The 17168-nt window shown below is 39.0% G+C and overlaps 1 protein-coding gene across 1 annotated transcript; it reads left to right on the top strand.

Moving 5' to 3' along the window:
• Positions 1 to 1759: 1759 nt before the first annotated feature.
• zgc:171844 (uncharacterized protein LOC100151763 homolog) lies at positions 1760 to 12233 on the top strand. Its single transcript, XM_062985059.1, has 6 exons — positions 1760 to 1820; positions 9425 to 9548; positions 10001 to 10074; positions 10919 to 11033; positions 11632 to 11702; positions 12071 to 12233. The coding sequence occupies exons 1-6, from the start codon at positions 1760 to 1762 to the stop codon at positions 12187 to 12189; spliced, it is 564 nt and encodes a 187-aa protein (XP_062841129.1). The 3' UTR covers positions 12190 to 12233.
• Positions 12234 to 17168: the final 4935 nt, after the last annotated feature.

Below are 17168 nucleotides of genomic sequence, written 5' to 3'. Positions count from 1 at the left end.
AAAAGTAGCATAAATCTACTGCCATCCAGTGGCGAAACAGTGTAAATTCAGTATAGTGATGCTACCAGCTCATACACAATATGGCTTAAAGTATTTGGACACCTGCCCAATAGCTTACTGGACGTCCCATTTTAAAAACAAATGGTATTAAAATAGAGTGAGCTCTTTGTGATCTTTTCAGCTATAACAGCCACTTTTCTAAGAGGGTTTTTCACAAGACCTTGAAGAATGCCAGATTTAATGCAAGAACATCTAAAAAGATTGTGAATTTATGCCAGGTCAAACTAACCAGCAGTGAGTCTTATAATACAATTCTTGATGAGATTGGAGAATAGACAGTAACACGTCTGAGTGCTCTGTTTATTACCTAATATCTGATGCCCAGGTTCCTATAGGACCGCCACTGTGGACTTTCCTGTTTAGTTTACACTACATATTTTCAATGGTACTAGGGTCTAAAGATCGGGATTGAGGCGTTAGCTGACAATCAAATGTTTAAGGGTTCAAATTTTGGCACTGCCAAGTAGCCACTGCAGCAAGTAGTCCATGAGTAAGGCCCTATGGTATGAATATGCAAAGAAAAGAATGTAATAGTCTTGTCTTGTCTGTGAAGAGTTTTGTATGTTTACCTTGTATTTGTGTGTATCTGTGTGAACTAGCTGCTTTAAATTGCTTGTGTAAGTCAATACGTTTGTTTGTTTATTAGGATTTTAACGTCATGTTTCACACTATGGTTACATTCATGACAGGAACGGTAGCTACTCATTACACAAGGTTCATCGGTTCACAAGGTTATATCGAACACAGTCCTGAACAATTTAATGTCTCCAATTCACCTCACTTGCATGTCTTCGGGACTGTGGGAGGAAACCGGAGCTCCCGGAGGAAACCCACGCAGACACGGGGAGAACATGCAAACTCCACACAGAAGGGACCCGGAACACCCCACCTGGGGTTCGAACCCAGGACCTTCTTGCTGTGAGGCGACAGTGCTACCCACCGAGCCATCGTGCCGCCAGTCAATAAGTAAAAGTAGAAGTTTGTGTTGCTACATGATAAACTGTGTAATTCTGGTCATTGGGAACTGTAAGTGTGGGCGGCACGGTGGCTCGGCGGGTAGCACTCTCACAGCAAGAAGGTCCTGGGTTCGATCCCCCGGTGGAGGGTCCTTTCTGTGTGGAGTTTGCATGTTCTCCCTGTGTCTGTGTGGGTTTTCTCCGGGCGCTCCGGTTTCTCCCACAGTCCAAAGACATGCGAGTGAGGTGAATTGGAGATACAAAAATGTCCATGAGTGTGTTTGACCTTAAACTTATGAACTGGTGAATCTTGTGTCACCAGTAACGACCTGTTCTGTCATGAATGTAACCAAAGTGTATAAAACATGACATTAAAGTCCTAATAAATACATATTGCAAGTGTATCTCCCATAAACATAGACTGGGAATTGGGTCAACTCAGTCAGGTTTGGATACACTCTCTCCCAACTCACAAGGTGGCAGTTGGGGCTGTTCGAGTCCCATCTCTCTCTCTCTCTCTCTCTCTCTCTCTCACGCGCTTTCTCTCGTTGTCTCGAGCGCTTGCATCCTCGCGCACACTCACGTTCAGTTAATCGTGTGGTGATACAGAAGCGCACGCTTCCTCCTCCTCAGCGCTGTAACTGTTATAAATACACACTGCTCTTAAAAACCGCTTCTATTCCACTAAACACATTTTATTAAGTTTCAAGTTCGAGATCTGGAGTTTTAGCAGCTGTTGAAGAATGGAGAAGCAGTACGGCTCTCTGGAGCGAGCCGAGCCGGGCGAGGTCGTCACGAGAACAGGTAGGCACGAGAGGTGCGCGTGGTCAGTCGTATGAGCATAAAATGCTATCAGTAAACAAGTCAAGTTTTACTTTTTACTCATTAATACAGTGAGGAGAATTTTGAATTCCAATAATTTGGAATATAATGTACTTCATGTGTATAAACTCACGATTTTATTTATAAGCATAAACAAAAATATGTTTAAAAGTATTCAGACACCAAAAATTCTTCTTATTTTTGCAATATTGAGGTTTCATTTAACAAGGGTGCATTTTATTTTTAAATCTTCATAACTCCTCAATAGTATTTATACTAAAAAACTAGACCATGCAAGCATTTCACATGCTTTTTAAAAAATAAATTAGTCTTTTCTAGGCCTTTTATTCAGTGTTTTGTCTTAGAATGGTCATGTTTATTTTATTGACCAATGTGATAATAATATCTCAATGTACATGTCTCAGCTTATGTTTTCTTGGATTAAGTATGATGCCCTAGAAGTGTTTTCAGGAAAAGCAAGCCCCATATCATGATGCTTCATGATCACCTCCATACTGCATTTTAATTATGGTGTTCTTGATCAAATGCATAAGCTAAGAGGAGTAGTTTATTACATTTACATTTTCGGCATTTAGCAGACGCTTTTATCCAAAGCGACTTACAATTATGACTGAACACAATTTTTGAGGAAGTGAGGGTTAAGGGCCTTGCTCAGGGGCCCAACAGTGGCAACTTGGTGGTGGTGAGGCTTGAACCAGCAACCTTTTGATTATTAGTCCAGTACCTTAACCACTGAGCTATCACTGATATCACATATCTGTGCAACTGCTGCCACTGTGGTTTTCAATTTATGCAACTGTTTTAAAACAACTGCTGGCATCTTTTCTTATTAATAGTGTTTTGTAGCACCTGTTTAAATGATTTGTGGCTCCACATGAACATTAAACTTATGGATTATTGGACTAATTGTAGTGACAGGGATGATTCCTGCATCGTCTGATAAAGAATGTGGTGATTTCCCATCCAACCTTTCCTCCTTTATAAATGGCCTGTTGAGCACCCGGCTGGGTGGTCTATCATAATAAAGCATTACAATCACATTTCGACAAACATCACAAAGACCTATACCTATACACAAACACACTTAAATGAACATAAATATAAATTATAAAACTCGATGACACTATATCCCTCTTACATCTCTTGTGGCTGGTTAACGAGACATTGTGGAGCACAAAGCAGCGCTCTGATGGGCTCCACACCACAGGAGATGTGTGCTTTTGCTGTAAATGACATCCAAATCAATGAGGCTGCAACGTAACTTCATACTCCTCATGCAAGACTAACAAGAACGAGCAGGACATGTATGCTGAGAAAAGAAATAAGTGCTCATAATAAAATAAAACCGTTTTGTCTGATCAGAGCACATTATTCTCAAAATATCTCTGATTTGTTTAGTGTGGGTGTTGGAATGCAGATGATTGATGATTGAGTATTGTTATTTTATTTATTTGCATTTAACCTATCCTGCAACTCTTTTTGAGTGATTACTGAATTTTCATTGTCCCTCCTCATTATTAGTCAAAGTCTATTTAAGTGTTTGATATTTTTCCCCTTTAGAGAAATCCTACCCATGAAGCTCCTTCGCCTTTATCAACATTGCTAATTATTGCACAAAATCTTCAAAGCCAGTTGCAATATGTACTGTAATAAAACCAGAGGCAGACACTTTTCAGAAGAAAATAAGCAACAATACTGTTGTTTTTGCTGCTGACAGCTGCAGTGAGAGGAAACAAAAATGATTGTTTTGCTTATTTAATTATTTTTAGTGCAGATACCAACTTCAAATATGCACACAACTGACTTTATATGTATTGTATTGTATATGTTTATTAACTTGTATATATATTATTAACTATAATCAAGAAAGTATGTTAAAGTAATGGAGTTTTAGGCAGATCCATTTAGCTTGTAATTTAAATCCAATTGCAAACATTTAAAAATACTTTCAGCAAATTTTATTTGCTTATGCTGTTTTTCGGTTCAAAGCTTTTCTCATGCTCATGACAGTATTAGCTGCATAAAATTCCTAATCCGTTATTACCATTATTATTTGAGCAGCATGTGCTGGAATACAGTGTATACAACCAGCATTAATAACATTTAATTATTTGGAAAATAATCGTCTTGCATCTTTAAACGGGAAAAACTTGACTCGTGTATTGTGGAATATACACTTATTATCAGTAATGCATTAAATTAAAAAGGTACATTGGCTGGGTTGCGGTGGAGTTGTGAATAATTTTGTGTTTAATAAAGCATATTTAATATAGAAGTATGTGGTTTGGGACACTGTATTTGCTGCCAACGTGTTCATACACGGATGGGTTGCTGAGATCAACTGCCCAGGAGAAGAATAGAGGTTTTGGGCACCTCTGGTTCAGAAAGTGACTTTTCAAGTTGTTTTATCTCTGCTCATTCCATTTTCTACAAATCCTTGGAGCATTAAACTTTAGTTTTATTGTTGTCATGCTGATTCATTATTATTAATAAATCCACTGAAGTAGCTAAAGATGAAGCAGCTGGATAACAGGTTAGGAACTGGAGTTTAGCGTTAAGGAACTGATGTATCGTTCTTTGAAGAATGTCACTTAGCCTTGTCATGGCTTTGTAACATGTGCTGGTTTGCTTAAGTCCAGAGTTCCTGCTTTGTGTGTGTGTGTGTGTGTGTGTGTGTGTGTTTGATGTGAATGCTGCTGTGATGAACAGCCCGCTGTGCCTGTGTCTCTCAGGTACTATGACTCAGACTCGACTGACAATGTGTGTGTGTGTGTGTGTGTGCTCTCAGCTCTTTTCTGTGTTCAGGTATTCCAGATCATCGTATTAAATTAATTAGAGGATAATGATATTTAACCAGACTCTGGAGTAAATGTCAGGAAAAGGATGTACTGTAACCAAGGGAACTGCTTCTAAGTGTATAATGCAGATGCAATAAGCAAAAGCAAATAATTAAAGGAAGCAAGGAACAAACTATACTAAAATATACTACAATCAAAACCTTTTAAAATAATAATAATATAAATAATTATAATAAGAACCATAAGTGCTCGAATTCCCAGCTGTCTACTCTATTCTGGTTGGCCATCTACATACAGACGTGGTAGGCTGTGTCTTTTAGGGTGGGGGGGGCAGCATGGATTGGCATCCTGTCTGGAATGTATTGCTCCATTGACCCTGTGAATTTCAGGAGGCTGGACCCACCACAACCCTGACCAGAATACAGGAGTGGTAAAACATAAAAAAATTAAATGAAAGGAAAAATAATATTAATTTATTAATTCATCATCATTTTGCGATGGAACTCAGTGTGCAAGGCTGGAATACACACTTGACCGGGTGGCATTTAATTGCAAAGCAGCACACACACACACACACACACACACACACACACACACACACACACACACACAACCTTTCATTTATTTACACTTAGTCAGTTCAGCTCAGCCAACTTACCTGTTGCCCTTTAAATTGCAGAAACCCCATAATGCCATGCAGCAACTTATTAAAAGTATTGACTCATAATTGAGGTATGAGGTGCAAAAGATCTGTACATGAATCGATATAGGCTGGTAATTTCCAAGGTAAACTTTATTTGGCCAAACAGTCTGAATATTAATGCTGAATAAAATAATGTAATAATTCCAGACTAATATTGAAGCCCCCTGCTGTGGATTCTTTTAAATGTTTTTTTTTCTTCCGAAGCTAAGCAATTAAAAAACAAAGCATGGTGTGGTACTGTCAGATGACTCATGACTTATAGCTTTAATGAGAAAAATAAAGCAGGAGCCGGGTTCAGAGAACACCAGAGAATAAGATTGAAAAGTAAAAAATGCAGAACGTTGCTGTTTCTTAGGTGATCTTATTGCTGTATATGAAACCTGAAACAAAAATGTTACTCACTATTATGTTCACGTTCTAACGGATTGTTAAGGATTGGTCATCAGATTCAGATTATAGAACTCACCTGCCTGCAGATCCTTCGTTCAGAGCTATCAGGGTTTTGTTATGTAGTCCTTTCAAGGCATTGAACTTTTGAATCTGCCTTAGGCTATTTAACTTATACATTCATAAAGCTTTTCGTGTTTTGCCACTAACAGTTAGCATGAATTAGAAGTGTGCACATGTCATAAGATTGTTATTTCACAATGTCATGTACACTTATAAGTGAGGCCCTGTACCTTAATTCACGGCTGTGAAAATTGTGTCACGAACCGTGAAATGAGCCGCTTCCTGTGTAATATTAAATTTGCTGTGAAATTCAAAAATGAAGATTATGTGTTATATGTTATGTATTTAACATTTTTCATTCGCGTAGCACATGAAGTATGAGGTGCAATGTGCAATATAAGGCGGTCCTAGCAATCATACTTATTGTGTTATTATGTGTGTACTTATTAAGTGTAGTTTGTCCTTGTATGGATTCCATAATCAATAGAAAAGTGTGCTTCTCTACACACGTGATCATCTCTGTGTAATCTGTCCTGCCCCTCAAAAGAACAAGCCAGTAAAGTATTCTGCTCCCGATAATTTAAGTTTCTTTCTTTCTTTATAACCTCAGCAAACAATATAGACGCTTGGTTACATTAAACAAGATGCCCAAGATGTCAAAGTCTAAGGCAGCTAAAAACATGACTCCGGTAACAACCAATTATGTGGACACAGAAGGGGTGTGTGCTAAAACATGGACAAGAATTTTCGGCTTTCAGCTGTTAAGGAAGGCTGTTCTGTGTATACGGTTGCTCGGTGGGTAGCACTATCGCCTCACAGCAAGAAGGTCCTGGGTTCGATCCCCAGGTGGCGCGGTCCGGGTCTTTTCTGTGCGGAGTTTGCATGTTCTGTGTGGGTTTCCTCCCACAGTCCAAAAACATGCAGTCAGGTTAATTGGAGACACTGAATTGCCCTATAGGTGAATGTGTGTGTGTGTGTGTGTGTGTGTCTGCCCTGTGATGGACTGGTGCCCGGTCCAGGGTGTTACTGTGTGCCTTGCACCCATTGAAAAGCTGGGATAGGCTCCAGCACCCCCCGTGACCCTGATTGGAAAAGCAGTTAAGAAATGAATGAATGAATGTTTTGTGTATTGTAGTTTAATTTATTTTATCATTCAATTGATCAGAATTTAATGACTGCCGTGAAATGTGGCACCTTTGTTTAAAAATCTGTGAAATCTTTGATTTTTGAAAAACGAGGTCTGTGAAATTAAGCACAATTTCCCGTGAATGTATTAGAGCCCTAGCTATGAGCCAAAATATTAGGACTACTTGGCTAATTTCTTCTAATGCTCACATGCACAGTGTAGGGGCTTTTGATGGTCGGCACGGTCACTTTGACTGGCCTGCGACCACAGCCCCATACACAGAGAGATCTGATGCACTCTGTGCTGTGACACACCATTTCAGTCACAGTAGCCACAGTTGATTTGTACCAGACACCAGAGCTTTCCTGTCCTCTGCATCAATGAGTCTGGGCCACCCAGCAACCTGTTAACATCGGCACTAGTTAGCAATCAATAAAGATCCCTCACTGAGAGGTGCAATGAAAGACTTCAATGCCTGAGCCTCGAAAAGTACGAACCTGCTTTAATGAACTACGGATTAGTTAACTACTATGGATTTAATGAACTACTCATTAGCACTTGTACACATGCGCACACACACACACACACACACACACACAGTTTTGTGTCAGGGTTCACTATAAGCCCCAGTGTGGCATGTCATTTAGTCTCATACCTCCGTGTTTAATTATTGCATGATTAATCAAATCATAGAACCAGTTCTAACTTCCTGCTAGTTTCCGTGGCGATGGATTAAGAAGAAATGCTAGTCTATTGGTGAGGTGTCACAGGTCTGCACCAATCGACGTGAAGCAGTGACTGCAATGCCTGGTACACTGACTCATAGTGCTTTTTTGTAGAAGGTCTGGACTTTCTGAGGGCATCTGTTGTGAATATACAAATGAGCTTGTTGGACAATTTATTCCAAAAGCAGGGGCATTCATGCAATTACAACAACTTCCAATCTCTGGAAAGTCATTCCTTGATTTCATGATTTCAAAGTGTACATGTGGGAATTTGTTACCATTTAGCCAAAAATAAACATTTTGAGGTCAGGTGCTGATGTTGGACATGGCCTGGCTTGCAATTAACATTCCAAGAGTTTCCCCAGACCAAACCTGTCTTCAAAGACGTTGCTTTGGGCACAGGGAGACAGTAATGCTGGGCAAAGAAATGAGCACACACAAATATAGAGGCATGCAATTAGTTTTATGTAATTATATTATATACCTGCTAGCTATTGCAGTTGGTGTGGCTGAATCTCTTAAATTCACTCATAATGAGAAGTATTCATGCTATTTATCATAACGTGCAGTTCAGTTATGATTCTTCCAGTTCAGGTAGTGCCATGGCTGGATTACTGACCGGGCCAGTGGGGCCAGCGCCCAGGGGCCCTCGAGGTTAGGGGGCCCTGAGGGGGGGCCCCGGGGGCCCTAGCCATGCTTGTGGGGCCCCTAGACTTCTACAGAAGTCGTTCACCATGGGCCCTTGATCCTCTAGGGACCTAGAAATTGCCAGGCAAGCCACCGTACTTGCTGACTCCACAAGAGGAGGGGGGGGTGCCGATCGAGTGTTGGGGGGCGTGGCGCGAGGAGGGACGCAGAGTTGAAGTGCCTTTTCAATACATTGTAGACTGGGGCAACCCAATATTTTGAACACTTTTAAAGGGTGCCGTGACTGAGCAAAGGTTGAGAAACTCTGGTTTAATGTATTAATCTATTTATGTTTTTGGAGGGGGCCCTGGGCAACTCTTTGCCCAGGGGCCCAGACTATCCTTAATCCGTCCTTGGGTAGTGCACAGAAATGTATTTGATCCATAATATACAGATAATTCAGTCAAGTCTGTGATAAAGTCCGTAGTGAGTTCTGGACATTTTTGGTGTAAACATGCCAGGTTCCCATCTTATCTAGCATGAGCAGCATTGTCGGCACAGCAGTCCCGACTTGAAGGCTTCAACCTCAGGCAGGTAAACAGTTTTGCAGAGAACAGCATGAGACTCCAAAACCCCTAATTATTACAGCATAATTAAAAGGGAGAGCTAGCAGTCGTGAGGGCTTTCCCCACCGTCAACAAACCTGAGTGATCGGACAAGAGAGGCAGCAACAGCAACCCAACATCCCTGATTACCACAAGTTTCTATGACCTGGATCCCCCAAGCTCTGCGCCTTTGTCTATAGTCAGAGTGGTCAGTTCCGACCCTAGGAGTCAGAAATCAGGCACAGCCAGAAGGCAAAACGTAGCGACCAAGAAGCACTTCACCTCTTTAATTGAATATGTTTCATTATCATGCTTAATTTATAATAAATGATTATAATCCAGATAAGTCAAAGCTGATAGCATGTTACCCAAGTGTAAGAACAACAAATACAGAAGAATGTAAAGAAACAGTTTATAACAGAAATCATGTCTGTTAGGTTTTTATTGTAATTATGTACATACTAAGCTTTCTGAATGGCTTTGGACTCTGTGACTTTGCTCGTTTTCTTTTTTTGTTTGTTTTATTTACAGATGAGGATGACATCGTTTCCATGGCAGACTCCACCGTCACTGTGGATGACATTGAGGGAGAGCTCTTTAAAATCGAAAGGATTCGAGATGTGCTGGTGCGGAGAGAATCTGAGCTGAGATACATGTGAGTCATTTTCATTCTGACTTTGATGATAATTGATGATAATAAAACTACAGTATGTGCTAAAACTATGTGTGTGTGTGCGTGTGTGTGTGTGTTTACTTATTCCCATACCTACTTATTCCTCAAATAACAAACTAAAGAACAGGCTCACAATGAGTCATCAGAAAGAGGCCACAATGGATCAAAGTTATTTTAGCAAATAATCCTTGTTCAGGTCATCTCACAGGATAATCTACAAAACTCATAATGTCTCTTATCTACACCACCAGTTTTCCTTGTTTGTCTTAGATCTAATGATTCTAGACTGTGAGCACAGGCTCAGTAACAAAAAGCTTAGTGGTTATTCCTGCCATTTTCATATGACAACAGAAAATAAACAAAACTATCTGGGATTTGTTCCTAACATAATAATAATAAGTACTAGTGGTTGTTCGTCTCTTCATTATTTTCAGGATGGATGACATTCAGCTATGTAACGAAATCACCAGACTTAAAAAAGAACTGCAGAAATTGGTGTCAGTACCAGGTAGGCAACTTACAAACAGTATCAAATGCATTGTGATGAGTTATTTTATGAGATGTGATAACATTTCTTTAATTAAACACATTTAAACCTCTGTAGAGCATTATAAGTTGGATTTTAAGCTAGTGAATTATTCTGTATGTGTTAATATGTTGCTAAGATTTTATAACAGGGGTTTTCAACCACTGTGCTGTTTTCGAGCCACTGTGCTGCCGGACAGTGAACAGAAACACAAATTACAACCCCAATTCCAAAAAAGTTGGATGCTGTGTAAAATAAAAATACATGTAAATAAAAACAGAATTTAATAATTTGCAAATCTTATAGACCCATATTTTATTCACAGTAGAGTATAGAACACCATTCAGATGTTGAAATGAAAATTCTAAACTCATTTAGAACTTGATTGCAGCAACGCTCAAAAAAGTTGGGACGGGCAACAAAAGGCTGGAAAAGTCAGTGGTACTAAAAAACAACTGGAGAAGCAATAAGCAACTAAGTCACATGACTGGGAATAAAAAAGAGCATTTTAGAGAGTCTCTCAAAAGATGATGCAAAGATGCGTAACTGTGGTTGTACACACTATGCATTAATGTATGTAGTGTTGGCTGTACCTCAAGGTGTCTCAGCCTGCAAAAGGCTAATGAGAATCTCAGACAGAAATACGTTGTTTAAACCTTTTGCATGAAGAACGTTCCAGTCTCACAGGGGTCAGACTTTATAAAAGAACCAGATTGCAACTCTTATATTTTAATTGTTCTATAGATACAACTAATTAAGGGCACTAAACACATTTATGTAGGATGGAATATGGCATGATTTAACCAATTCTGTGTTTTTCTTTAAGACAAAGACAAGTCTAATGAGGACAGACAGCGAGAGGAGGAACTATTACAACAGATCCATAAGCTGGTGGAGACTCGGGACTTTCTGGTTGATGATGTAGAGTTTGAGAGGCTGAGGTTAGTGCTTCCGAAACAGTCATGATTATTATGGTTGAAATAATGATCTGACTCTATAGCATGATGCCAGACTTGTAATGCATAAATGTAATGGGTAAACATACCTGGAGCACAAATGAGCCGTTTCCTACTGACCCTCATTTTTTAAAATTGTGGTTGTTCATGTAAATCATGGTTTTTGCATGGATGTTACAGACCTACTCAGCTGCCACTGTGGTGGTACAGTGGAGGTAATAAAGTACTGGTGCACAGAGCAGAATGAAAAAGAATTCTTCTATATCTGGTCTGACTGTGTGAACTGTATTAAAAAGGTCCTGGCCGTGCCAAAATTGACCGAATCAAAACAGCTAATTAAAGTGAAAGGCACTAAGGAATAAATCTACACACATAAGTTGTGTTGCATGAATATTTTTTTTTGCAAGCAGATTTTGTAAAGAAGGGTTTTGGATCAAACTATATGTGTTTAGAGCATTCAGACATAGATAACTGGGTAGAAATTGTTAAAATCAAACAACTGTCATGACAAACGTGTCCCATTCATGTGTATTTAAGCTTTGCTCCTTGTGTGTTTTATTTACGTGTTTCTGTCTCCGAACAGAGAGAAAGAGGAGGACAAAGAGATGGCGGAATTCTTACAGACAAAATTTCCCATAAGCACCACCAAAAAAAGTAAGAATACTGTATATATAGCTATAAAAAGCTGAATTACACAAACTGTCCTGTTTGCATACGGCAAAAAGTTAAAAGGTTGATGTAAAATGCTAAAAAATATTTATTTAAAAGAAGAAATGCAAGTTTTTACACAAAATGATAATTTGTTAATAAATTGAGTTATTTTACACTATTACGCTGGTGTCAGAATATGGAAACAAAGACACTTTTCTATTTTTATGGTTGGCTATTTATTCTGTTTCTGGACACTTTCTGGACAACTGGCCTTGTGAAAAAAGTTTAAATCTTAACTATATTAACTTTAAGCTTATACTAACCATTAGGTCGTGCTTCATATGTACCTGATCTCTTTCTTTATCTTTAAGGTTCCATTAAGAAGAGGAGAATGACCTCTAGGGCGCAGCAGACTTCCTCTCCAAAAGTGTCCAAGACTGGCCTCACCCTGCTTAAAGAATGCTGTGGTTTTACTTGTTCCATCATGTAAATAGAGAAAGAAATATATTTACTGAGTATAGAAGTAAAAAATGAAGTTGGTTAAAATTAATCAAGTATAAACAACAGTACAGATGGAAGCTGTAGGTCTGTGGTGACTAGTTGTTTGGGCAGGCAGTCCTATATATATAAATATTATACCAGCTGATACAAGTTGTTTATTACATTGTAATCATGCAGTGATTTGTGAGTCCTGCTTTTAAGCATTGTACGAGGCCAAAGCAGAGATTATGTAAGAAGACACAAGCTAATCAGAAATTATCCAAGAGGTTTACTGTTATTTTTATTCATACCAGATCAGAAGTTTGGGACTTTATAATTTACTGCCATTTTTATGATCCTATTTATACTGAATACACTCAGTCCTGTTTACATTTCAGCCTGTGACCCGTCTCTCGTTAGACCTGTCTCTGGCCAAATTTTAGTGCTGTTAGTGTTATTTTTGCAATAAGCATCCAGGCCACACACAACTTTTACACATCGGTATATAAATGTTAGTCCCAACATTACATAACACCACGTTATTTATATCTAATTTATATTAACACAAAATGAAAGTTGCATTTATGTACCTGTGTTTTTACCTATTAGTGAAAATAGTCTTCAAGTATTAACAGTGTGGAAAAGCATTACAACAGTTACCATCTGTATGATAGTTTGTATGCCAGTGCTAAAACAACCATGCTGTCTTTGTGATGACCTGATACCTGGTAAATGTGACTGCAATCACGTAATAGCTTCATTTTAGCTCAGATGTAAGTGTAAACACATTCTTGTGTCTGTTAGCCAGAATAAGAAGGATAAGTGAGAAAAAAGAGATTACATTACCGTGTAGCTGAGTAGAATCAAAGTAACAGAAAAGCCAACAGAATGTAAATATGCACTTAAAAGGGAATTTAATATCTTACTGCCAGGCTTTTTCTCTCCCTGTGTTATTGTGTATTATTTAAGTTCAGCTTGTGTAGCTTTTTCTGTCTGAATGCAAATGTGAAGCTTTACTATTTAAAAAACTGAAGTTTATGCAAAGATGTTAAAAAACTCTAGATTATTTAGTGTATATTTAGAAATGTGCTGAATTGTTTATTATGAGCTTTTGCTTTGCCACTGCCTGTTGAGTTTTACTTGTAGTTAAAAGAAAAAGTTTGTGAATCCTTATAAATGACAATTTATTAACTGTTGTCTTATCTTCAACAGTCTTAAGCATGTTCAGCTTAAAGTAATATAAATAAGCAACTATATTTGTCATGTTTTTGAACACATCAATTATTTTTTTTCTCCTGAGACCCCACAAAAAAGAAGATAATGAACATATTTAGAAAAAAACTACTTATTTATTTTTCTATTTTTTTTATATAAAATATATTATGTATGTAAGAGTATATATAATATATAGAGTATTAATATATGTATTAATGTCAGTGTTAATGTGCCTATATTAATCAAAACAGAATAAAGACAAGATATTTCATGCTTTCATTTATTAATTTGATGTTGAAAACATTTAGTTACAAATGACCATTTAGTTTCAAAGCCTAGGATTCTAACCACTAGCCTTAGCACAAACAAGCCATAGCCTAGTGGTTAAGGTACTGGACTAGTAATCAGATGATTGCTAGTTCAAGTCCGACAACTGCAAGGTTGCTGCTGTGGGGCCCCTGAGCAAGGCCCTTAACCCCTAATTGCTCAGACCATATACTGTAACTGTAATGTCCTTTTGGATCAAGGCGTCTGCTAAATGCCGTAAATGTAAACTGAGCTACAATGCTACTCTGTATTATTCTGCTGCTCAAGTCGGCACCCTGTAGGTGTCACTGTTGCAGCAGCAATAATGTTATATTCCCTTTGTTATAACCTTACCTGTGTTAGACCAGGGGATTTCAACCTTTTTTGGACATGCGCCCCCTTCCGTGTGCCGACCTTGAACCAGTGAGACTAATCAAATATGCCTCCTGTGGGTGAAAAAGGAATAGGCTCTATGCACGCAAGCTCTGTGACGCGTTTCCGTTTAGCGTTAGTCGGGCAGTCTAGCTTCCGGTTTGTTATAAACACCGGCAAATTTCTAATCACAACGTGTCGTATAGCGGCGAATATACGAGTTTGAGTTCTAAAATTAGTAAGAAGGTTTTGTGTTTTCAAAAACAAGATCGGGGTGGATCGGTACATTCTCAGGGTTCATGTTGAACGCTGCATCCGACGGGTTAAAAAGAATAAGTTGTTTGACACAGTGATCGCTATCAGAGCATAAATCAGCTGTTTACTGTATCGTGAGATTGGACCACTTGTCAAGGGATGGAGCTAAACATTCGTTTTTGACTGTAATTTTTTAAAGAACGTGCACATTTAAATATTGTAAATATATATATTATAGTTTATACTCTGTTTTTAAACAAAAGCATAAAAAGCCAACAAAAGCCTCTTCATTATGTAAACATACCTCTTATGTCTACACTCTTTGATTATTTTATTAGTTCTACAATTACAAACTGTAGTTAATTTGTTTCTTTCTATACTGTTAGCCTCCTTTCTGTTCTTGATGACCAGGACCCCCACAGAGCAGGTATTATTTAGGTGGTGGATGATTCTCAGCACTGCAGTGACAATGACATGCTGGTGGTGTGTTAGTGTGTGTTGTGCTGGTATGAGTGGATCAGACACAGCAGTGCTGCTGGAGTTTTTAAACACCGTGTCCACTCACTGTCCACTCTATTAAACACTCCTACCTTGTTGGTCCACCTTGTAGGCATAAAGTCAGAGACGATCACTCATCTATTGCTGCTGTTTCAATTGGTCATCTTCTAGACCATCAGTGGTCACAGGACGCTGCCCATGAGGCACTGTTGGCTGGATGTTATTGGTTGGTGGACGATTCTCAGTCCAGCAGTGACAGTGAGGTGTTTAAAAACTGCAGCAGCGCTGCTGTGTCTGATCCACTCATACCAGCACAACACACACTAACACACCAGCACCATGTCCGTGTCACTGCAGTGCTGAGAATCATCCACCACCTAAATAATACCTGCTCTGTGGGGGTCCTGGGAGAGTCATTGAAGAACAGCATGAAAGGGGGCTAACAAAGCATGTAGAGAAACAGATGGACTACAGTCAGTAATTGTAGAACTACAAAGTGCTTCTATATTGAGTGTGTAAAACAGTTTTTGCTGTTTCTTACGTTTTGTGAATCTGGCAGTTGTTTAACATTCATTTCACAATGAATAGACCACTTGAATGGCGTTAAAAAGACTTGAAATAAAATCTTTTTACATTTAACTTCAAATGGACGTTTTTTTTTTTCTCTTTTGTAACATGATACAAGGTTTTGAACTGAACAGCATATACAGTGCCTTGCAAAAGTATTCAGCCCCCTTGAACTTTTCAACCTTTTGCCACATTTCAGGCTTCAAACATAACGATATGAAATTGTAATTTTTTGTGAAGAATCAACAACAAGTGGGACACAATCGTGAAGTGGAACGAAATTTATTGGATATTTTAAACTTTTTTTAGAAATAAAAAACTGAAAAGTGGGGCGTGCAATATTATTCAGCCCCCTTGCGTTAATACTTTGTAGCGCCACCTTTTGCTGCGATTACAGCTGCAAGTCGCTTGGGGTATGTCTCTATCAGTTTTGCACATCGAGAGACAGAAATTTTTGCCCATTCTTCCTTGCAAAACAGCTCGAGCTCAGTGAGGTTGGATGGAGAGCGTTTGTGAACAGCAGTTTTCAGCTCTTTCCACAGATTCTCGATGGGATTCAGGTCTGGACTTTGACTTGGCCATTCTAACACCTGGATACGTTTATTTGTGAACCATTCCATTGTAGATTTTGCTTTATGTTTTGGTTCATTGTCTTGTTGGAAGATAAATCTCCGTCCCAGTCTCAGGTCTTTTGCAGACTGCAACAGGTTTTCTTCCAGAATGGTCCTGTATTTGGCTCCATCCATCTTCCCATCAATTTTAACCATCTTCCCTGTCCCTGCTGAAGAAAAGCAGGCCCAAACCATGATGCTGCCACCACCATGTTTGACAGTGGGGATGGTGTGTTCAGGGTGATGAGCTGTGTTGCTTTTACGCCAAACATAACGTTTTGCATTGTGGCCAAAAAGTTCGATTTTGGTTTCATCTGACCAGAGCACCTTCTTCCACATGTTTGGTGTGTCTCCCAGGTGACTTTTTATAGATATCTTTGAGAAATGGCTTTCTTCTTGCCACTCTTCCATAAAGGCCAGATTTGTGCAGTGTACGACTGATTGTGTCCTATGGACAGAGTCTCCCACCTCAGCTGTAGATCTCTGCAGTTCATTCAGAGTGATCATGGGCCTCTTGGCTGCATCCCTGATCAGTCTTCTCCTCGTTTGAGCTGAAAGTTTAGGGGGACGGCCGGGTCTTGGTAGATTTGCAGTGGTCTGATACTCCTTCCATTTCAATATGATCGCTTGCACAGTGCTCCTTGAGATGTTTAAAGCTTGGGAAATCTTTTTGTATCCAAATCCGGCTTTAAACTTCTCCACAACAGTATCTCGGACCTGCCTGGTGTGTTCCTTGGTCTTCATGATGCTCTCTGCGCTTTAAACAGAACTCGGAGACTGTCACAGAGCAGGTGCATTTATACGGAGACTTGATTACACACAGGTGGATTCTATTTATCACCATCAGTCATTTAGGTCAACATTGGATCATTCAGAGATCCTCACTGAACTTCTGGAGTGAGTTTGCTGCACTGAAAGTAAAGGGGCTGAATAATATTGCACGCCCCACTTTTTAGTTTTTTATTTCTAAAAAAAGTTTAAAATATCCAATAAATTTCGTTCCACTTCACGATTGTGTCGCACTTGTTGTTGATTCTTCACAAAAAATTACAATTTCATATCGTTATGTTTGAAGCCTGAAATGTGGCAAAAGGTTGAAAAGTTCAAGGGGGCTGAATACTTTTGCAAGGCACTGTATATTTGATACCCCATTGCTGCCAGCTTG

This window comes from Trichomycterus rosablanca, chromosome 22 (assembly GCF_030014385.1).
Source record: "Trichomycterus rosablanca isolate fTriRos1 chromosome 22, fTriRos1.hap1, whole genome shotgun sequence".
Lineage (NCBI taxonomy): Eukaryota > Metazoa > Chordata > Actinopteri > Siluriformes > Trichomycteridae > Trichomycterus > Trichomycterus rosablanca.
This window is presented reverse-complemented; position numbering and strand designations above follow the sequence as displayed.